This window comes from Oncorhynchus masou, chromosome 9, assembly GCF_036934945.1.
Source record: "Oncorhynchus masou masou isolate Uvic2021 chromosome 9, UVic_Omas_1.1, whole genome shotgun sequence".
Lineage (NCBI taxonomy): Eukaryota > Metazoa > Chordata > Actinopteri > Salmoniformes > Salmonidae > Oncorhynchus > Oncorhynchus masou.
In genome coordinates, this window is record NC_088220.1 from 77,981,352 (window position 1) to 78,004,582 (window position 23,231).

General features: G+C 43.0%; 1 protein-coding gene across 1 annotated transcript; it reads left to right on the top strand.

Annotated features, from left to right (window-relative positions):
- Window positions 1-18,201: 18,201 nt before the first annotated feature.
- Window positions 18,202-23,080, top strand: trpc2a (transient receptor potential cation channel subfamily C member 2a). Its single transcript, XM_064972733.1, has 13 exons — window positions 18,202-18,216; window positions 18,473-19,165; window positions 19,480-19,680; window positions 19,809-19,973; window positions 20,231-20,405; window positions 21,008-21,208; window positions 21,377-21,539; window positions 21,682-21,774; window positions 21,862-22,054; window positions 22,200-22,327; window positions 22,430-22,490; window positions 22,582-22,714; window positions 22,851-23,080. Exons 1-13 carry the CDS (start codon window positions 18,202-18,204, stop codon window positions 23,078-23,080), a joined length of 2,451 nt encoding a protein of 816 aa, XP_064828805.1.
- The last annotated feature ends 151 nt before the right edge of the window (window positions 23,081-23,231 follow it).

A 23,231-nucleotide genomic window follows, 5' to 3' on the forward strand; every position in this document is an offset into this window, starting at 1 on the left:
TTGCTGAAGACAAGCAGACTAAGGACATGGATTACTGGAACCATGTCCTGTGGTCTGATGAGACCAAGATAAACTTATTTTGTTCAGATGGTGTCAAGCGTGTGTGGCGGCAACTAGGTGAGGAGTACAAAGACAAGTGTGTCTTGCCTACAGTCCAGCATGATGGTGGGAGTGTCATGGTCTGGGGCTGCATGAGTGCTGCCGGCACTGGGGAGCTACAGTTCATTGAGGGAATCATGAATACCAACATCTACTGTGACATACTGAAGCAGAGCATGATCCCCTCCCTTCGGAGACTGGGCCGCAGGGCAGTATTCCAACATGATAACGACCCCAAGCACACCTCCAAGACGACCACTGCCTTGCTAAAGAAGCTGAGGATAAAGGTGATGGACTGGCCAAGCATCTCCAGACCTAAACCCTATTGAGGATCTGTGGGGCATCCTCAAACAGAAGGTGGAGGAGTGCAAGGTCTCTAACATCCACCAGCTCCGTGATGTCGTCATGGAGGAGTGGAAGAGGACTCCAGTGGCAACCTGTGAAGCTCTGGTGAACTCCATGCCCAAGAGGGTTAAGGCAGTGCTGGAAAATTATGGTGGCCACACAAAATATTGACACTTTGGGCCCAATTTGGACATTTTCACTTAGGGGTGTACTCACTTTTGTTGGCAGCGGTTTAGACATTAATGGCTGTGTGTTGAGTTATTTTGAGGGGACAAAAAATGTACAGTTATACAAGCTGTACACTCACTTCTTTACATTGTAGCAAAGTGTCATTTCTTCAGTGTTGTCACATGAAAAGATATACTCAAATATTTACAAAAATGTGAGGGGTTTACTCACTTTTGTGATATACTGTAGTACGAGAGATTCCTCTCAGAAAAACAAGCAACATTTGCAACGACCAAAATAGACAAATGACAGAGGGCATATATATATATATATATACACAGTGACAGAGTGGCGATTGGACCCAGGTGTTTTTTAATGATGACGAGACAAGTCCGGGGTTGATGAGTGAAGAGCGTTTGCCAGTGGCAGGTTCGGCAGCAGCTAGAAGGCCAGCGACGCCAAACGCCTGAGCTGGACAGGAGGGGGCGCCAAAGCGAAGGCTGGTGTGACATACTGAATGTAAAAAAGGCTCAACTTACCCCACTCTCCCCTAAAACAGACCCTATACTGAAATGGTCCTTTAACGTACACAAGCTTCCTAGATAAGAAATTACTTAACAGAAATAAATGAGACTATATTAGGCTTTTTGACAGAATACCTGCATTTCCTTTTTATATCTGTTTCAACGCGTCTTAGGTTTGAATTAGACTAAAGAGTGTTTCTCACTCTAGTTCCTCCTTGGTCCTCGCCCGTCCTCCTTTACAGCTGGTATATATTACTCTGGCATGTGCCACAGTTGAGTCCCATTAATCAGGCCTCATTGTATGAGAGCTGAATGTTAAAATTCTCACTCCTCTCCACTCCACATTAACCTTGTAGCTGCTTCAATTCCATCTGCACCTCCCCCCCACCCCTCAAAAACTTGGCAATTGTTTGGAGTGAGAGTGAGCGTGGTGAGTATGTGTGTGTGTGTGTTGTGCTCTCACCAGTTAGTGTGGCAGTTCCCGCCATGCTATAAATAAGATTGGCCACAGGGAGAGGTAGGAGCCAGTGGAGGGTTCTGACAGCAGAGGGCACAGTGGCCTTGTCTCCCTGGGAGATGCACATTCAATCTGGACCCAAAACCAGCCCAGCCCACATGGCACCCAGGTAATAAGCCAAGCACCCAATTACTGTATGCAAAATGTCAGTATTACCCCTGGAAGAGGTCTATGTGACGAATGAACAACGGTTCAAGACTGAAAAGCACAAAATGGGTTCCCAGATTAAACAAGATGTGCATAGAAAAGCAATACCACTGAAGTTGGCAGCACGGACCCCTGGGAATATACACTGTCCAACCTGGATGGACCAAAATGCACATTGGATACATAGCTGGAAATTACCCTAGTCAAGCAATCCTGTTCCCAAAGGTGTTGTCCTATTGAGCATCCAAACCCTACAGAGTCATGTGGAAGTAACAATGGCAGTAATCAAAGTCTTACCTTGACCCTGGGCATCCAGCATCTGGCCACAGAGGAGGAGGAGGAGTGGGAGGACAGGGAGAGGCACGCCTGCTGGAGGACCTATAAGTCCCACACTGCCCTGCCTGGGGGCCATCGCACCATTGGATTCTGGGAACACAAAGGGCCAACTGAGTTAAACCATAGAAGAAGAACAAGTCATAATATCTTAATCGCAACATAATAGTTGATGCCTTGTCTTTTTTAGCTGTTTAAAATAAATATCATCCTTTTGTGGGAGGGGCATGCAGGACTAAGACAAACCATAAGGTCACCTGGCTGGCTACAAGAAGCTATAAATCTTTCAATAGACATTATGATGACAAAAGAGTTGACAGAGCCAGTCCCTAAATATAACAATATAATTTATTGTAATATAGAATAAATATTTCAGATGTTTTTTGTAAAATCCCAATAGAGGTCTGTTAATACTGCTAAGTATTTCCTAAGCAGACACTCTGTCATATGAGAGGAAACCCAGCCAAGCCTGTTTTAATTCACTGAGTGTAACACTGCTAAACATATAGCAAGTCATTGGCCCGAATGAACCACTCATTAAACACAAAGCTTTTATAAACCATCAATTCATCAAATCTTAAGGATACATTTGTAATCATGCCCTTCTGGGGTGAAATTTATGGAGTGACCATTATATTTAATCAAGTATTGTTTTTTTCATGAGCCAAGTGAATCAAATATGCCAGCAGATATACTATGGAACAAGTAAAAAGCTTGGCAGAATGGTCTGGCCAGAATAACTACAGTATGCAAGAGATAAAAGTCAGATGATAGATGAGGATGAGCTCATTAAGCAGCTGAACTTTCCCAAGCCTGTGTAACACCTACACTATACCCGGTCTGGCTTCAGTCCCCAGTTAATGAGAAATAAGATGTCTGTCAGAGGACCGCCCCCTAAAGACACAAAATCCATTCTCATTTCTAACCACGGCATTGTTTGAAGTTAAAGCAGATATTTAACTAGTTGACATTTATAAAAAGGACAGTGCCATTCTTCTCCCAGACGTTGCTGAGCTCTGTCAAAGAGACTATGTGTGAATAGAAGAAGTGGATTTGTGACATCACAATGTATAGGTACAGTACATTCTAAAAGTCTCCACATACCTATTTGAAGACCACAGGCTTCTAGGTGATATAGATACTATTCTCATCTCCATTGTATCCATATGGATGATTTGTGCACTGCAGAGTGAAAGAAACATTACCGTAGCCCGAGTATCTCCTTTGTTTGTACTGGTAGTAAGAGCTGGGACTGGTCTCCATCTGGGTGAAGGAGTGAAGTAGGATGTATTCCCAAATTTAAGCCCTGTACAGCCCGTCCTATAACCAACGTAGGACTACATCACATGACACAGTCCACGAGAGCTATCAGTCACTGGCATTTCACAACAATCTTCCAAAGGATGGAGGAAAATCAATAGGCGCACACTTACATCTCAGACATTTATCTTCTCATCTAGACACCTCTAAGAGATTCATTATTGCTAAGGTGTAATCATTTACATACACATCTCCATGACGCCAAACAACCACACAGCTGTTCCAAGGACAGGAAGTAGGAGATGGTAAAGCTGTTCCAAGGACAGGACGTAGGAGATGGTAAAGCTGTTCCAAGGACAGGATGTAGGAGATGGTAAAGCTGTTCCAAGGACAGGACGTAGGAGATGGTAAAACTGTTCCAAGGACAGGAAGTAGATGTTGGTAAAGCTGTTCCAAGGACAGGACGTAGGAGATGGTAAAGCTGTTCCAAGGACAGGAATTAGGCGACGGTAAAGCTGTTCCAAGGACAGGAAGTAGGAGATGGTAAAGCTGTTCCAAGGACAGGACGTAGGAGATGGTAAAGCTGTTCCAAGGGCAGGAAGTAGATGTTGGTAAAGCTGTTCCAAGGACAGGAAGTAGGAGATGGTAAAGCTGTTCCAAGGACAGGAAGTAGATGTTGGTAAAGCTGTTCCAAGGACAGGAAGTAGATGTTGGTAAAGCTGTTCCAAGGACAGGAAGTAGGAGATGGTAAAGCTGTTCCAAGGACAGGACGTAGGAGATGGTAAAGCTGTTCCAAGGGCAGGAAGTAGATGTTGGTAAAGCTGTTCCAAGGACAGGAAGTAGGAGATGGTAGTGTGCCTCAGCAGAACAGATAAAGTTCACCTAAAATTGAAGTTGTCAAAAGTGATCATTTGTAAACTAGTATTTTCAGTGACAGTGTAATTGCTGTGTGCTATTAAATACAATAATTTGTCTTTCATGAATTGGACAACATTTTGTCAATTTTACTTCTGAAAGTGGAAAGACATTGGGAGTCTCCTCCAAGGTCTTCAGCATGGCGCCAACTCCAGTACTATGCAAGAGGAGGTAAGTGATATATTATCATAAGACATAGTGGACCACTAGGATAATAACAGTTTAGTAACTCACTTAGACCTACTCAATATCTGGTAATGGAATTCTGAAAAGTAGCCAAGTTGTAGAATCATGATCCTCCTAATGGAATTGAACAAACAATAATCATTGAGATGCCTATTTAGGATTCCTACTTCATTGTACAGTGTATTTACCACTATTTAAACCTACGCTTATTAAATCTTCAATGTGAAGTCAGAGTCATGTCTAATTCAGAGAGGGGTGGGTGGTCGAGGCCCTGAGCTGGACACTCCCAGGGGGGAACAGATTGGAGAGGAGCGACAGGTGGCTCCGTTAGTCAGTGGTCATGTCTGAAATCTGTCTTGCCTACTACTTACTAAAACAACACACTGTGTCCGATCAGTACTATATATCATTTAGAATGTCCTGTTTAGTAAAAAGGTATGCAGTAAACAACAAACATCAACATACTGCTCACCCGTACTGAGAATGCGTCATCTAAGGCCAAACTGAGTGGTTACACACCATTCGTTCATTTTGATACTTGGCGTCATTATCAGCTGATTATCATCTGTTTTCGTGGGTCTGAAAGGACTTTTCTCTTCCTCAATATCATGCAGTGAATTCTACTAGATGTCAAACTGAAATGAGCCTTACATCCAGGCATTTACAGCATACTCAATTTCCTAAAAGTCACATACTAAAAAATATATTTTCGCAATCCCAAAAAGCCTATTATTTAGAATGTGAGTATGGGTATTCAGACAGGGCAGTGTGTTAGTCCTCTGCCTGCATGTCTCCTGGAAGAGCAAGATACCACAACATGGTAATGCAGCAACCTATCAGAGATTACTCTCCCCCATCCCACTCAATCTGGCTGCTTGGTTGGCATCACCTGGACCAGCGGTGTTGAAAGAACAGACCAAGAGATTCATCATCTGTTCTACTAGAAACGGAGAAATGCTATACGGGGAACTGTCCAAGGTCCTGAATACACAGTACCAATGTGAGGGTTCTACTCTGGCCATGAGTAAGGCACAGACAGCCGTGCTGTCAAAATGCAATTATGCAGGAGCCCTCCTGTGCCGCTGAGGGGGAAAAAAAGTCTGTGAAAAGCATACTGCTGTCACTCTATGCATTTTTTTTTAGCAAGCTGTCTCACACATCCAACATCGCTATCTTGTGCTGAAACGCAGAATGCCATTATCAAACTATTCAGCAGTGGGCCTGAAAGAAAAAGCTTTTAGAGGGTAATATTGTCACAAACCAATTATGGCTTTCTCAGTGGAGGTAAGGTGATTGAAAAGTGTTCCATGCTGTGACTAGAAACATTCTACCTCCCATTCCATCAGTGACCTCTTAGTATTGGCATGCCATTAACCATAGTGCGAGTCATTGCTTTGCCACCAAATTCAAGTTATCTTTACAATAAACATACATTCTCATTGATTACGCAATGGACTTATTAAAGGTAAGGTAAAGACAAATCCCTGAATGTCTATCTTACTGTAGAGATGAACATGTTGGTGTGGTGGGGATAGCTCTATTGGTATCAGGTTGGACAATAAAGGAATGTCAAAATAAACTTCACTGAAATAAAGCAGAGATTATGTTAAGAATGTACAATCACAAAGATGCTGTAGTAACGACAGTCCTGACCCAAAACACTGCCGGCTGGTGTTGATGCCATACAGGTATTAATAATCAACCTAAATTCATACATCTAGCATAATATCACAAAGTACTGATCTCCAACTAAACATTTCTTCAAATCAATATCTAATATGACAGAAAAGCAGTGGCATTTGAGGACTGAAAATTATCCTCTTTCTCTCCAATGCTTCAAATGTCCCTACTAATACACACCTGTCCAGAGAGGGTAATCATGAGCCTACCCTACTGTGGTAAACAAGTGCTCTCCATGGGGAACTAAATACACACACACACACACACACACACACTTGTCTTACCTGGATCTGTGGGCTATGTGGTACCACAGGACTGTGTCACTGTTGTATATCCCACAAGCCGGAGAGAGAATCAGAACTCTTGTTCTGCCTGAGAGCATGGAGATCCTTCTCTCTGCCTCTCCTGCACTCACACAACTGGTAAAGCGCTCTCCCCCTGCCCAAGTACAGCCCATCGGCAAAAAGAGAGGGAGGGAGAGAAAGGGAAGAAAGAGAGAGGGAGGGAGGGAGGCAGAGGGGGAGAGAGTGAAGAAAGAGAGAGAGAGGGAGGGAGAGAGCGAGGGGAGAGAGGGAAGAAAGAGAGAGGGAGGGAGGCAGAGTGGGAGAGAGAGGGGAGAAAGAGAGAGAGAGGGGGGGAGAGAGCGAGGGGAGAGAGAGCGAGAGAGAGGGGGAGGGAGGCAGAGTGGGAGAGAGGGAGGAAAGAGGGAGAGAGAGGGAGAGAGATTGCCTTGATAATGCAAATTGTCATAGGAGGGTTGCATTCCTGGTAATCCAATCCAAGTGGAGTAAAAGCCTCAGTCATCTCACCAGAGTTAATTAAACTGATTTGATTCTAGTCTCCTCCATGAAGCTGCTTGGCTTCTTTGCCATTAATTTATTCACATTTTGGCTCCCCAGGTCTTGATCACAAATTAACCTGTCCTGCTGTGAAGTTAATGGGAGTTAAAGTCCAATTATTTCTCTCAAACATTTTCAGGTACAGTACTGTAGAAATATAGCATGTGGTCTGATGCTGCTACTGTGAACTAACTACAGTATGTCTGGTGTGACTGAAGTGTGTGTCTTGACCACCAATGCTTCCTATGTCTGGTGGTCTGGTGGTCATTTGTGGCAATCATCATACACACAGACTGTGTGACGTTTCCAGGACAACGGTTCACTGAATGCCAAATAACACATAGTACTGTACGTGCTGTAGTAGTATTGCTGAACCTGTTGCCGTTATCTGTGCAGTACATCTACTTCCATGACACGGCAAATGTATCCTGCTGAAGCTGTAAATTATAAGTGTGTGATTGGTACGAGCACGTTTTTCCTATTATTGTATATTATCAGCAGATTTATACAGTGAATGAAATGTATACCTGTCAAAGGCTGATGTAGTGTCTCTCATTTCAATTGCAAAGGTAGTGCCTCTCAGCCCGGCCCGGGCTCCAGCTTCCTCCGGGCGCTCTGGAAAGACCACTGGAGTCCATCAGCGTAATTAATACGCCACGCTCCGGAAGAAACACGGTGTACTTCTCAAAATTAAGCTGAAAAAAAAATGTGTCAGAAGGTCACGGTCAATTGATTAATATGGCAGCTGAAGGGAAGAAAGCTTTGCCTCCTGTTTTAACAGCCAGGCTGCCTACTTTGTCCTAAACGGTGGCTCACTGGGCCCAGCCTCCCATTTGAAACTTTTTCTCCAAATCTTTAGGGATTTCACTTGACTATGCACTTTAAATTCAAACTAATAAATGTGCAAATTGCTTCTGTGACAGAGCAGTAAAATACAGGGTGCTGTTTCTTCAAATATCAATAAGTCCCGCAACATTCCTCTGTCCTGCTTATTGGATTGTGTTATGGACAGTAAATTAAAGGCACACTAATATGCTACAGAAATTGTTCCCAGTCAAAAGGCAGTCACCCCACTTGATTTGTTGGTCTGAAGCTGGAGATGGGGCTGAAGACATTTATAACTCAACGCAAAGATGGAGATTAGGATGTAAGGACTGACATGAGATCAGATGAACGTATTGTCGCGAACGCCAGGGAACCTGGGTCACTGGCATGGAAGGCTAACACCCTATGCATCAAGTCAATAGGGTTAACCCACTTGGAGGGAACTGTAAATTGGCTGACATGGTGAGGATCGCGACACTGCCCCTCCTAACGGCATGCCCCCTTGTTTCAACTGCTCAGCCCCTTCACACGGACGGCCCATGTCGGCCTCACAACCGACATGCCACCTCTGAAACTAATGTAACAAATGCCGGGGCAGGAAAGCGTGAAAGGCAAACAACGTACGCATTGCGCCAATAGTGTTAACCCACGAGGTGGGAATTGTAACGTTGCTCAAATTGCAAGGATAGCTGCAGTATTAACAAGCTATAGGCTACATTGTTTTTACAAAGACATGGTTAAAACAACCCTTTGTTTCTGATCATGATGGGGTAAGATCGGTGTAAAGTACTAAACTGATGAGTAGGTTTATACGTATTTTATCCACTCAGCATTGAGATTTTACCAACAGTAGCATGATTCATATTAAGGGAATTTAGAATTTGTACTTCGAGGAGTTGATTTATAACATGAGAGTCCTACTGCAAGGACTCATCTAAGCTTTTGTTCTTTGTCTCTGTTGCAACAATTTCTTCATCTGAAATAAGTGCACCAAGTCGGTTGAGGTTGTTTAAGGCCAAACTGGAAGAATTGCAACATTTTAGCTTGTTGTTACATAAGTTTGAATGGGTATTTATACAGTCCCAATGAAAGTTAACCACCCATATGTAGCTAAGCGGATTCTTTAAAGTCCAAAATAAGTAAAAAATGATCCAAACCGAAACGGTCACAATCGAAACAATTGATACCATAGAGATAAATAGAGGTTTCATCTTTGTATCTGTGCCATTGTGGAGTCTGTGACAGCACGGTCAGCGCCATTGAGGCTATCTCCAATTAAAAGTTGTGCTCAACCAACTGAGCCACAGAGGACCACCATGTCTGCAGTGGACAAGTGCAAGTACTTCAAGAAAAAGTGTAGAGTATTGCGATGCATAACCAGCAGGCGGGCTCCAACCCTCCAAGAGCCCAAATATTAACATCTATTTGGACTAAACATAGACATCTATAATGTCCTCTGCTGTGTTCTACTGCACTCTACTATAATATACTGTACTGTACTCTACCATACTCTACTATAATGTACTGTACCATACTATAATGTACTGTACTGTAGTCTACAGTACTCTACTATAATGTACCATACTATAATGTACTGTGCTGTAGTCTACAGTACTCTACTATAATGTATTGTACTCTACCGTGTCGTACTTTACTATAATGTACTGTACTCTACCGTGTCGTACTCTACTATAATGTATTGTAATCTACCGTGTTGTACTCTACTATAATGTATTGTACTCTACCGTGTCGTACTCTACTGTACTCTACTATAATGTACTGTACTCTATCGTATCCGACTCTACCGTACTCGACTGTACTGTGCGCTACTGTACTGTGCTCTACTATAATGTACTGCACTGTACCCAGTAGTAGCCTAGTGGTGAGAGTGTTGGACTAGTAACAGAAAGGTTGCAAGTTCAAGTCCCTGAGCTGACAAGTTAAAAATCTGTCATTCTGCCCCTGAACAAGGCAGTTAACCCACTGTTCCTAGGCTGTCATTGAAAATAAGAATTTGTTCTTAACTGACTTGCCTAGTTAAATAAAGGTCAAATAAAAAATACTCTACTGTACTCCACTATAATGTGCTTCTACTCTACTTCAGTTTCTTACAATAAGAAAGGACTCTTGATCTAGTGGTCCTGTTCTGTCTTTCACAAATGTAGTCATTACCCTTTTCCTGCAGTGGGCTAAATCAGGGTCACACAGTCTTTCTTCGTAGTCTTCAACAAATCTATTTTGAACCAAAAGTATATACCTCACACTCATGGCTATGTGCTTAAAAAAAGAAGGCACCTGAAATGTATTACATGTTGAGTTTGAATCTCAATATTACACTTTATATACATCACAGACGACTGAAATAAAACAAGACCGTTTGACATCGAAAAAACAGATTTTTTTAAATAATGGCAGGTTTTTTTAAATTACGTTGATTAATTATGAAATGATGAAAAATATGAATAACATTCCACTATGGCGCCACTAGGTAATTTGACTGACCCAGACCCAGTCTCAACCGGATCTGGGTCTGAATCTTGGGACCAGTGTGCTGGTATAAATCTTGGTCTTGGCTCCTGGATCCTATCTCAGGCTGCTGTTCTCAAATGCTTCAAGAGGGCCACTGTTCCCCCATGACTGCGTGGCCATGCACTCCTCCAACTCAATCATCAAGTTTGCAGACGGCGCTACAGTGGTTAGGCTTGATTACCAACAACGACGAGACAGCCTACAGGGAGGAGGTGAGGGCCCTCGGAGTGTGGTGTCAGGAAGATAACCTCACACTCAACGTCAACAAAGGAGATGATCATGGACTTCAGGAAACAGCAGAGGGAGCACCCCCTATGCACATCAACGGGACAGTAGTGGAGAAGGTGGAAAGATTTAAGGTCCTTGGCGTACACATCACAGACAAACTGAAATGGTCCACCCACACAGACAGCGTGGTGAAGAAGGTGCAACAGACTCCCAAAATGTTATAGATGCACAACCGAGAGCATCCTGTCGGGCTGGATGTAATAAATGTATCACTAGTCACTTTTATCAATGCCACTTTATATAATGTTTACATACCCTACAGTACTCGTCTCATATGTATATACTGTACTCTATACCATCTACTGCATCTTGCCTATGCCGCACGGCCATCACTCATCCATATATTTATATGTACAATACATATTCTTAATCATTCCATTACACATGTGTATATAAGGTAGTTGTTGTGAAATTGTTAAATTACTTGTTAGATATTACTGCATGGTTGGAACTAGAAGCACAAGCATTTTGCTACACTCGCATTACCATCCGCTAACGTGTATGTGACCAATAAAATTGGATTTTTCAATTATTTGAAAATTATACTTTTTTCAAAGTATCTGTCTTTTTCAAACAAGCATTGCAGATCTGGCTAAAATTTCAATTTCATCTCCTTGAAAATGTAGAACAAATATTACATTAAATACTATGGCTGAACTCAAATGTGCTGGTTGATAAAATACCTGTATTTATGGGAAAGATGTTTGAAATGATGTTTGAAATGTTCTTAAATGATATTGTCAATTGTAATGGTAGAGTTATGTCCTTCATGGAGTTATCAGAATTGTATGGGAAGGTCTGCTCACTCAAAGAGTACAACCAATTGATTACAGCATTGCCCAAAAAAATGGAGGAGGCGGGTGGGAGCTGGGGGAGGTAGGGAACTGGTCTGTCTGCCCAATATGAAGGATCGAAACTGGAGGAGGCGGGTGGGAGCTGGGGGAGGTAGGGAACTGGTCTGACTGCCCAATATAAAGGATTGAAACTGGAGGAGGCGGGTGGGAGCTGGGGGAGGTAGGGAACTGGTCTGTCTGCCCAATATGAAGGATCAAACTGGAGGAGGCGGGTGGGAGCTGGGGAGGTAGGGAACTGGTCTGTCTGCCCAATATGAAGGATCAAACTGGAGGAGGCGGGTGGGAGCTGGGGGAGGTAGGGAACTGGTCTGACTGCCCAATATGAAGGATCAAACTGGAGGAGGCGGGTGGGAGCTGGGGGAGGTAGGGAACTGGTCTGTCTGCCCAATATGAAGGATCAAACTGGAGGAGGCGGGTGGGAGCTGGGGGAGGTAGGGAACTGGTCTGACTGCCCAATATAAAGGATCGAAACTGGAGGAGGCGGGTGGGAGCTGGGGGAGGTGGGGAACTGGTCTGACTGCCCAATATGAAGGATCAAACTGGAGGAGGCGGGTGGGAGCTGGGGGAGGTAGGGAACTGGTCTGACTGCCCAATATGAAGGATCGAAACTGGAGGAGGCGGGTGGGAGCTGGGGGAAGTAGGGAACTGGTCTGACTGCCCAATATGAAGGATCGAAACTGGAGGAGGAATAGAAATAGCATAGATATGAAAGTATACAAGTTTCATTTGAGGACAAGGATGTTGACAACTGTGCCATACAGATTGCAAAATAGTTGGGAAGAGATTTTTGATGTACCGATTCCATGGTACAGGGTGTATGAGTTGATATATAAAACAATGCAAGATTCAAGACTTCGTGCTTTTCAGCTAAAAATATTATATAGAATTCTTGCCACCAACAAAATGTTGAATATTTGGGGCATAAAATCATCAAAGCTCTGCAGATTTTGTTGTGAGGATACAGAATCAATAGACCATTTATTTTGGTATTGCCCTGTCGTGATGTTGTATTAGTTAATGTGACGACTGTTGTTCATTGAATGATTAAAGTTTCTAATTGTGTGAGTAACTGAATCAAGCTATTATTAACTCATTAACCTGGGCACCATGGGAAAACTAGTTTTTATTGAATTTCTATTTCCCAAATGAACTCAGAGAATATCAGAATATCGATTTTACAACAGCTGCTAATTAACCAGTTGCCTCAACCAATCTCGTTCTGAACGTTGTATAGCCCGTGAATCTGCACGGACCCGGGTCTCACCAATGAGTTCGTACCACACAAATCTTAGTTGAATATTTATTTACTAAAAAGTTAAAATGATGATAAAAGATACACATAGGCAAAACACATTATAGGCTATTGATTAGAACTGAGTATAACGGGCCAACACACTATGGAGCGTGTTTCCCACAATGGGGATTTCAAAGAGAGAGAGAAAAAAGAAAGTACACGAGAAATATACATTTGGGTGCATTTGTCAGCTATGCTTATTCTAACCCGAGCCTTTCCCCGAACTGCCGCTCTTATGGGTCAGAATATAATGGTGTAATTACGTGGGGAAGGTCTCTGTGGATTCTCTGCATGGACCGTCCAGGCTGCTCGATGACGCACTACTCCGGCGCACCTCTCTGACCGTCCTCCCGATGTCAGTGTCCTTTTGGCTTAGGAGTCTGTTCCCTCACCCTTTGCTATGGAAGGGCTCCTCTGAGGACAGACAGCTCTGTAGCTCAGAGCTCACAGCATAAGAATGAAACCCTTTAGATACCACGACTCGATGGGAGATGGAGGCTAGGTGGTTCGACTTGAATTCACCCGCTTAGACACAGCTACTCATCCGTAGCTTGGGTAGAAAAGGATTTCTTTGTCTTCAAACTTGTGTTGCGTTCTGTGTTCATTTACTTTTTAGACCTTGCTGCAGCTTGGATCACGTAGTCTTCCTGTAAATTCTATACTCACAGGTTTTATACCCTTGAGTCAGAAGTGGGCGTAACCGCCTGTAGGGCAATTCTCTGGGCCTACCAAGTTAATGAGGCAAGGTCTAGATTTTATTCAAATACAATTTTAGACAACTAACTTAACATTTCATCTTCCCCAAAACAATATATTTTATTTGGATATTTTCCATACAACGTACAATGTATAAACATCAAACATATACTAGGAAAACTCTTCACATTACAATGTTTTCGTAATAACGTCATCTATTAACCTTTTAATAACAAAACAAAAATGACATACATTTTCATATTCCATCTATCGTCATGACCACCATTGTGGCTGACGGAAACCATTGTTCCAAAGTCCCTTTATTTCATGTTTAATGTTCTGAGGCTGGTTCTCCATAGTAACAGGACAAAGGAATTTGTCTGTGGCCTGAGATTTACCAGGGGCGTGAGTGATCATAAAGCCCCCCACATATTCAGACCCCTAGATCTCTCCTTGAGAGATAATCTGTAGGGTTGTGGTCTCCTGTAACCTGACCTGATCAGGACAGTCATGACAGCCCTCAGGTAGCCTGTTTCTGGTCTCAGGTTCAGGAATGGCTGAAGATGCATAACACTGATCTAAAATGGACCCTGGAAATAGTACTGTTAGGAGATCTGGAGAGACCGGGTCAGTCCATTACTAATATACCAATACTCTTAGTAAATGTAGTTATCTTCAACATGCAATCTGTAGATTCTATTTGATAGATTCCAATTGTACGTTAAACATCATAGCATAGTTGAAAGATATGTGTTGCGTAGAAACACGAAGTGGGTGGCCAGCAGAGATAGATTGGATTGGCTGAAGGAAGCTGGGTTGGGATGTGGAATTGGAGACAAGTGGGAGTGGAGTTGCTGTGTGAGAGAGAGATAGATGGGACGGGCTGAAGGAAGCTGGGTTGGGATGTGGAATTGGAGACAAGTGGGAGTGGAGTTGCTGTGTGAGAGAGAGATAGATGGGACAGGCTGAAGGAACCTGGGTTGGGATGTGGAATTGGAGACAAGTGGGAGTGGAGTTGCTGTGTGAGAGAGAGATAGATGGGACGGGCTGAAGGAAGCTGGGTTGTGATGTGGAATTGGAGACAAGTGGGAGTGGAGGTGCTGTGTGAGAGAGAGAATGATGGGATGGGCTGCAGGAAGCTGGGTTGTGATGTGGAATTGGAGACAAGTGGGAGTGGAGGTGCTGTGTGAGAGAGAGAATGATGGGATGGGCTGCAGGAAGCTGGGTTGGGATGTGGAATTGGAGACAAGAGTGGAGTTAGAATGATGGGATGGGATGGGCCGAGGGAAGCTAATGGTTGGGATGTGGAATTGGAGACAAGTGGGAGTGGAGTTGCTGTGTGAGAGAGAGAATGATGGTCAAAAGATAAAGGGGAAAAAAGTACAAATAAAACATAATAAAAGTACATTTGAATGACACTTAGTAGCAGTGTTTTTACAACTAATGCCGGTTTGCCTGAGGCTGATGCCGTGCAGGTGTTTGTACACATGCATATACACACACTCTCATTCAAATAAACAACTACAAGAACACACACATACATGTAATAGTGCCAGACATGCACACAAACATATAAAGTAGGCATTACTGTTATGATTTCAGATGTCCTTCATGTCCATTGTTTTAAATGTATTGTTTTGTTTAATTGTTTTGCATTGTTGTTTCCTGTTTTCTTCCATCTTTTCCTTTTTTCTCTTTAGTTCATTCTCTTTGTTGTTGGTGCAGTGGGGGGTTCTTGGGGGTGGGGAATGGAATTCATTGTATTTTATATATATTTTTCTTCCGGGGGACTGAGGGAGGGGTCTCGAATGGTTGAGGGACAGCTATTGGGGAACTGTGAGGGATCTTGGAGGGTTCGGGCTTCACAAGATTGTGATCATGAAAAAGGAAACTGTGACACGCACCCTCACACATAAGGATGGCTATGTTGCGGAAAGACTGACACGTTTGATAGTGTCTTGATGCTGTATTGTTTGTCCTTGATGTTCTAATACTTTAATGTTACCCCTTCCTTGTGTTTTTTGTAATAAATAATTATTTTAAAATTTAAAAAAGGTATTTGATTTAACTTTTTTTTTACCTTGGCAAGTCAGTTAAGAACAAATTCTTATTTTCAATGACGGCCTAGGAACAGTGGGTTAACTGTCGGTTCAGGGGCAGAATGACAGATTTGTACCTTGTCAGCTTGGGGGTTTGAACTTGCAAAATATCGGTTACTAGTCCAACGCTCTAACCACTTGGCTACCCTTAGTTTTTAACAAAAGACAATTCTCTGATCATTGGCTGATCACTCCCAACCCAGAAGAATTCACACCCAGTTGACAACGTTTAAATGGTGGAAGCCCTCAATGGCAATGTCTATGTCACGACTTCTGCCGAAGTCAGTCCCTCTCCTTGTTCGGGCGGCGTTCGGCGGTCGACATCACCGGCCTTCTAGCCATCGCCGATCCACTTTTCATTTTCCATTTGTTTTGTCCTTGTCTTACACACCTGGTTACAATTACTTGTTCATTATTTAACCCTCTGTTCCCCCATGTTTGTTTGTGAGGGATTGTATTGTGGTCCGTTATTGTGGCAGATTCTGACCAACATTGTTACGCTCCTCGTTTAGGGAATGACTGGAACAAGGTGCAGCGTGGTAGGCGTACATTTAATTTTTATTGATGACACCAAAAGCAAAATAACAATGACAAAAACGAAGGTGCAAAATAAACTATACAGAAAACAAGTTCCCACAAAACCCAAAAGGAAAATGACAACTTATATATGATCCCCAATCAGAGACAACGATAGACAGCTGCCTCTGATTGGGAACCATACTCAACCAAAAACACAAAGAAATAGAAAACAGATTTTCCCACCCGAGTACATTTACATTTAAGTCATTTAGCAGACGCTCTTATCCAGAGCGACTTACAAATTGGTGAATTCACCTTCTGACATCCAGTGGAACAGCCACTTTACAATAGTGCATCACACCCTGACCTAACCAAACATAGAGAATAATAAGGATCTCTAAGGTCAGGGCTTGACAAACATTGAGCATTTTAGAGAGGACCAGCGGAGATAAATACATTTTAGAAATTATATTTGCATCTGGAATAGAAGGTTCATCAAAATGATGCATGGTTCTCTTTTTGTTGCTACGTTCCCACTATGTTTTGGTAGTGGCACATTTAGTGGGGTGGTAAGGAATTCAGGTAAATATTTCAAATATGCAATACAAAGTGTGTGAGTAGTATACACAACATTAAGAAGACCTGCTCTTTCCATGACAGACTGACCAGGTGAATCCAGGTGAAAGCTATGATCCCTTATTGATGTTACTTGTTAAATCCACATCAATCAGTTGAGATGAAGGGGAGGAGACAAGTTAAAGAAGGATTTTTAAGCCTTGAGACATGGATTGTGTATGTGTGCCATTCATAGGGTCAATGGGCAACACAAAAAATGTAAGTGCCTTTGAACGAGGTATGGTAGTAGGTGCTAGGCAGTTTGTGTCAAAGGACTGCAATGTTGCTGGGTTTTTCTCACTCAACAGTTTCCCGTTTACCTTGTAGAGTTGATGCCACGACGAATTGAGCCTGTTCTGAGGGCAAAGGGAGAGAGGGGTGGGTGGGACGTTCAATTTACACGGAAGGAAAACAGAATTCAAAATGCAAAATTCTCTGAATTCCAGAACCCTCCTCCACAACACCCCCACTCTCTCCTCACATACTTTGTGCCCCCTCAAAAATAATGGCTGTATGATTCCTCTGTGTCAGACATTTCCCTCCATAAAAATGGATTATCACAAACGGTCTAGCCTAGTTGTTTGTTACAAACATTGCTATCTGACTTAACTATTCTACTAATAGTCACGTCAAACATGATTTGTACATTATTAGTCAAACAAACAAACGCCAGTTTGGTTCCCAGTTATATAGAAATGTTTGTATTTCTTTTGGGAAAACACAAACCTGTCTCCACTCACCATATCTGTGAGTTTCCTCTGCCATATCTGTGTGAGCGCGCCGGGCAAGTGCATGGCTTTTATGCACAGGTTTCTCGCCTCTCATTAATTGGTTCCTGCTGTTTTCATTGTCTATCAGAAATGTTCATTTTTATGCAAATTATATCTTTATACTTTTTACTTTATTATTTTATATCAAGGTATACTCTGCACATAGCCTATTGTTGGAGACGGTCACTTTGTTGATGGACCATAGGTGTAAATCCATGTGGACAACAGTCGATAACCTACATTAGGCTATAAGCAACAGGGCCATAGGCCCTTTGTGGGATCTTAAAGTGCCTACATTGTTGATACACCACAGATACCCATTTCCAGGTCTGAGATCAGAATTAAAATGATATAGAAACATTGAAGAGAAATGAGACACTGTACAAATCCTAAAACCTCGATGAGATGCTCTGTGATAATTGGTTTACTCCTCTTGGGAGGCGCCTGTTACTGGTTGTTCTGTTGCGTTAATGTGCTCTGGTGGGAATCCCCAGTGCTGATCTACACAGTAACAGAGGTAAAAGCAGAAGCAGGCAACACAGAGGCAACAGGTCTCTGCTCTGACTGTCTGGAGCATTAGGTCTCAGTCTGTTCTCCTCAAGTACGACTTAGCGACCAGTCTTATATGGACTTACATTATGCATTACAGATGAAGGTTCTCGACAAGGAGGATTTCATTTGTTTTCCCTGCTAACCAACATGGACAATATTACGGTAAGACTTCCTATGCTCTAATATTGCTGTACCGTTTTATGTAAACAAAACTTTTGGGTTAACACTTTGAATGTTTGAATAACTGATTACTCTGATATATATAGCCTATGAGATAAAAACAACAACTATTGTAGTTACTATATAATATAAATGCCGAAAGTATTACTGAGTAAAATTGTGGTTCAAAACACAATATTCTGGATAATTGTATTAAATTACTGTACATTACAACATGTCATGTTAAATCCTCTCTCAGCCAGACCAATGGCAGGCGATTGTGAACAAAAAGCTTAATTTCCCCCCGGAGCTGATAGCAGCCATTCAGGAAGACAACGCAATTCTGGTGGGCAGCCTGCTGTCCACAGGGGATGGCATCATCCGCCAGCTGGATGAGTCTGAGGACCGTCTGTGGAGAGAAGCCCTGAACCTGTCCATCCGCATGGGCAATGAGGACACTTTCTCCGCTATGATGCTGGGCGTCAAGTTTGACTTTAGGCAGATCTACGAGGCGCTGCTGGTGGCGGTGGACACCAACCAGCCCCGGGTGGTCAAGAGGCTCCTGGACCGCATGGACCAGGAAAAGGGCAACAAGATGGATGTGCGCTCATTCTCCATGGCCATATTTGACCACTCCATTGATGACTCCCAGTTTGCCCCCGGAGTGACCCCGCTGACCCTGGCCTGTCAGAAGGACCTGTATGACATTGTCACCATGTTGACTAAGAAGGGTCATGCCATCCCTCTGCCTCACTCTATCTCCTGTACCTGTCTGGAGTGCAGGAACGGCCGTCAGTATGACCTGCTGAAGTTTTCTCTGTCTCGTATCAACACCTACCGGGGTATGGCCAGCCGGGCATACCTCTCCATCACCACAGAGGATGCCATGCTCAGTGCCTTCAGACTCAGCCGGGAGCTACGCAAGCTCTCCAAGAAAGAACCTGAATTTAAGGTATGAGTTAATTGATGTTGTGGGTAAATGACAATGTAGTACAATATTATTTACAGTTTTTTACCCTTATTTTACCAGGTAAGTAGACTGAGAACACATTCTCATTCTCAACACCCTGGGGAATAGTTACAGGTGAGAGGAGGGGGGATGAATGAGCCAATTTGTTGGTAACATTTTAACATCAAGGTAAAGTAAATCAAATTTTAATGTTAGCTCACATGAAGTCAAGAAAAGGAAGAACGAAGGCTCACATATCTAAAGGTCTGCTGGTGTATCTAGTTGTTTCAGTCTCTGTATGTCTCTGTGTTCCTCAGCCCCAGTACCTGAGCCTGGAAGAGCTGTGTCAGGAGTTCGCAGTGGAGATGCTGGCCATGTGTCGCAACCAGAGTGAGGTCACAACGGTCCTGAACATCTGTGATGACGATAATGAAGATGAACTGGACGAGCAGACCTTTGAGGAGGGGATTCCAACCCTGTCACGCCTACGCCTTGCAGTCAATTACAATCAAAAACTGGTAACTACTTTACCTACCCCATACCACCTGTATTGTACTCAAACTAAATTATCTTCAAACGAATAAAAATAGAAACGTTTATAACATGTGAGCATGTGTTACTTTCACAGTTTTTTCTCCTCTTCTAGTTTGTGAGTCATCCCATCTGCCAGCAAGTGCTGTCGTCCATTTGGTGTGGAAACATCCCAGGGTGGCGGGGCAGCAAGACAGTCTGGAAACTCACGGTGTCTCTTGGGATCTTCTTCACCATGCCTCTCCTCTGTATGATCTACTGGGTCGCTCCCAAGTCCAAGGTGAGCTAAGAGTAGCGTCTGGATTCAATCCATATCACAGAAGTTTTGCAGAAATTCCGAGTTTATAGCTCAATTTAAATAGAAAGACAATGTCCCTGTGTTTGCGGAGACTGCATTCACAGTTAACACTGCATATGTCGGCTCAATCGGAAATTGTCTTCGCGTTTTTTTTTTTTTTTCCCCGATATTGATTGAATCCAGCCCTAGTGTAAAATACATTTTTCAGATGTGTTGTAAGGATTGTGTTTCTATTTCAGATTGGAAAGACTTTGAAGATACCTGTGATCAAATTCCTGCTGCACTCTGCCTCCTACCTGTGGTTCATCATCACCCTTCTAGCTGAGTCTATTTTCATGGAGCTGTACCGCGATGAGTTCGCATCCCGGCAGCAAAACATCCTCTACAACTCCCTCCATATGATCTGGGTGGTCGGTAGGTCTATGTTATGTTGTAATTCTTTACTATCGATTCATCAATCTCTCATAACACAAACTCTTTACAAACTCTTTGTAAAGTATAGGCTCCTTTATACACTGAGTGTACAAACATTAAGAACACCTGTTATTTCCATGAAATAGACTGACCAGGTGAATGCAGGTCCTCTTCAACCAGTGTAGATGAAGGGAAGGAGATTTTTAAAGCCTTGAGACAATTGAGACATGGATTGCGTATGTGTGCCATTGAGAGGGTGAATGGGCAAGACTAAAAATGTAAGTGCCTTAGAACAGGGTATGGTAGTAGGGGCCAGGTGCACCGGCTTTTGTCAAGAACTGCAATGCTGCTGAGTTTTTCACACTCTGTGGGAAGCATTGGTGTCAACATGGGCCATCATCCCTGTGGAACGTTTTCGACACATTGTAAAGTCCAAGCCCCGACAAATTGAGGCTGTTCTTAGGGAAACTCAATATTAGGAAGGTGTCCCTAACGTTTGGTATACTCAGTGTATGTAGCATGTTAGAGATGAAAGTTTAACTATAAGTTTAACTATAAGCATAATATGAAAATATGGGAACGACATGATCCTTCCCCTCTAGGTTTCTTCTGGAGTGAGTGTAAGAATGTGTGGGCGGAGGGTCTGAGGGGTTACATCGTGGACTGGTCCAACATTCTGGACATGATAGTACTCAGCATGTACTTGGCTTCCTTCGGTCTGAGAGTCCTCATCATGGCAATTGGTCATTTTGTTTGCCAAGACCAAAACTTGGTTGAGAAGTGTGCCTACTTCACCCAAACAGGTGAGCTGTACATACCAACAAGACATCGGTATTGTATATTATGTTTAATTCCGTATCATACAACTCAATATCCTGTTACTGTATATGATCACCTAAAGTACACTATTGGGTTTAATCCAACTGATCTTTGTGAATCTTCATGTATGGCTATTTCCTGCCTTATTGCAGTGCGGGATGAATGGTGGCAGGAGGACCCTCAGCTGATCTCAGAGATTCTGTTCGCTGTGACCAGCATGCTCAGCTTCACCCGACTGGCCTACATCCTGCCTGCCCATGAGTCTCTGGGTACTCTACAGATCTCCATTGGTATAATGATAGATGACATGTTGAGGTAAGACAAGGACACGTCAGGACACTTTGCATTTCGAAATGACACTCCAGAAAGTAATGCGCAAATATATAAATGAACTTAATGTCGTATAGTTCAAATAACTACAACACAAATACAACACTTCTTCCCTCTTGTCCTTTAGGTTCATGTTTCTCTTGATGATCATTGGAACAGCTTTTCTCTGTGGACTGAATAATATCTACGTGCCCTATGCAACTTCTCCACATCTTGGACGGTATGACAGTTTGAATCTTTACCAAAATCTTCCAAAACTACAGAGCTCTATGCATTCATTCCTATTGCACTTCTCCTTTGGTTTCAGCTTCAATGAAACCTTCAGCTTTCTCTTCTGGACTATGTTTGGTGCATCTAATCAAGGCTATGTGGACATGCCAGATTTTGTCCTGGCTCAGTTTGTGGGCAGGGTCCTGTATGGGGTCTTCACTCTCGTCATTGTCATTATCCTGCTCAATATGCTTATCGCCATGATCACTAATTCATTCCAGAAGATAGAGGTATAAAATAATAATCTTGCATCGCAAATCAATATATCAAACATGTTAACATGTGCATGATACATGTGAGGGAAACTAATAAAACAAAAAACAAACATGTTTTAACAATGTCCTCTTTGACTGTCATCCTTTTGGACCCTGTCAGGATGATGCTGATGTTGAATGGAAGTTTGCTCGTTCAAAGCTCTACTTGAGTTACTTCAGAGAGGGCTCCACTATACCTGTACCCTTCAACCTCGTCCCCTCTCCAAAGGCCTTGTTCTACTTACTGAGGTAGGCTGGCCACTGACTGCAACACCGGCCTCTGTAACAAGCTTTAAACAGTGGAAATTATCATCAAACCGTTCGGCAAGTGTTTTTTTTTCTTTGTCATAGGAGCTTTTTCTGTTGCTGCAACCGAAAGAAAATTCCAGACTATCCTCCTATTGCCTCTATGGTGGGTTCTAGATATATATTTTTTTACCAAACTTACTACACAGAAGCAGAATCACTTCAGACTCATATATTTTTTTCCTTTACACCTCCAGTCCAACAGTACAATGAACAACGGTGGAGAGGCTGGGATGGACCGAGTGTCATATCGCCTGCAGGTGGTCAAGGCGCTGGTGCAGCGCTACATAGAAGCAGCCCGCAGGGAGTTTGGAGAGGCGACACGTAAAGGTAGAGGGACTAAATGTGCCCACAGTAAAGCATGTGTTAGCCCTATACAGGTACCTTGACCTAAAGTCGAGAACAGTGACTGCTACATATTGTTCTTTGTGTTTCTATCTCTCATGGGGTTTTTGTTTTTAAACAGATGTGGGCAACAGGATCACAGAGCTGAACAAGGGGGTGAGGAGACTTCACTCTGATATGAAGAAGTTCTATCAGAACCTGCAGAACAGCAAGTCCTTTGGCTCAAAGGGCGATAAAGGCAACTTCCTGGGCAAGTACATAAAAGGAGCAAAGAACAACTTTAAGAACTTTGATAAAAATGAGGCCATGGGGAATAGCCCAGACCTGTACGAGTCAATCTGCACCTCGTAGGGGTGGTGGAGGAGGGGAAGAGGAAGGGAAAACAGAAATGATCCCAGGAGGTGTTTACAGAGAACAACACCCCCACAAACAACAGTGAGAGCTCCCCAGACATCAGCCCTGAGTCCCATGGTGGGCAGGAGTTCCTGGAGAGAGAAACAGA

What these genes read in the sequence shown, in the direction of transcription:
- trpc2a (XM_064972733.1), top strand. An exon ending in CCATATGATCTGGGTGGTCG is followed by an intron (nt 20,406 to 21,007) that starts GTAGGTCTATGT and finishes CTTCCCCTCTAG; the next exon opens with GTTTCTTCTGGAGTGAGTGT. An exon ending in TGCCTACTTCACCCAAACAG is followed by an intron (nt 21,209 to 21,376) that starts GTGAGCTGTACA and finishes GCCTTATTGCAG; the next exon opens with TGCGGGATGAATGGTGGCAG.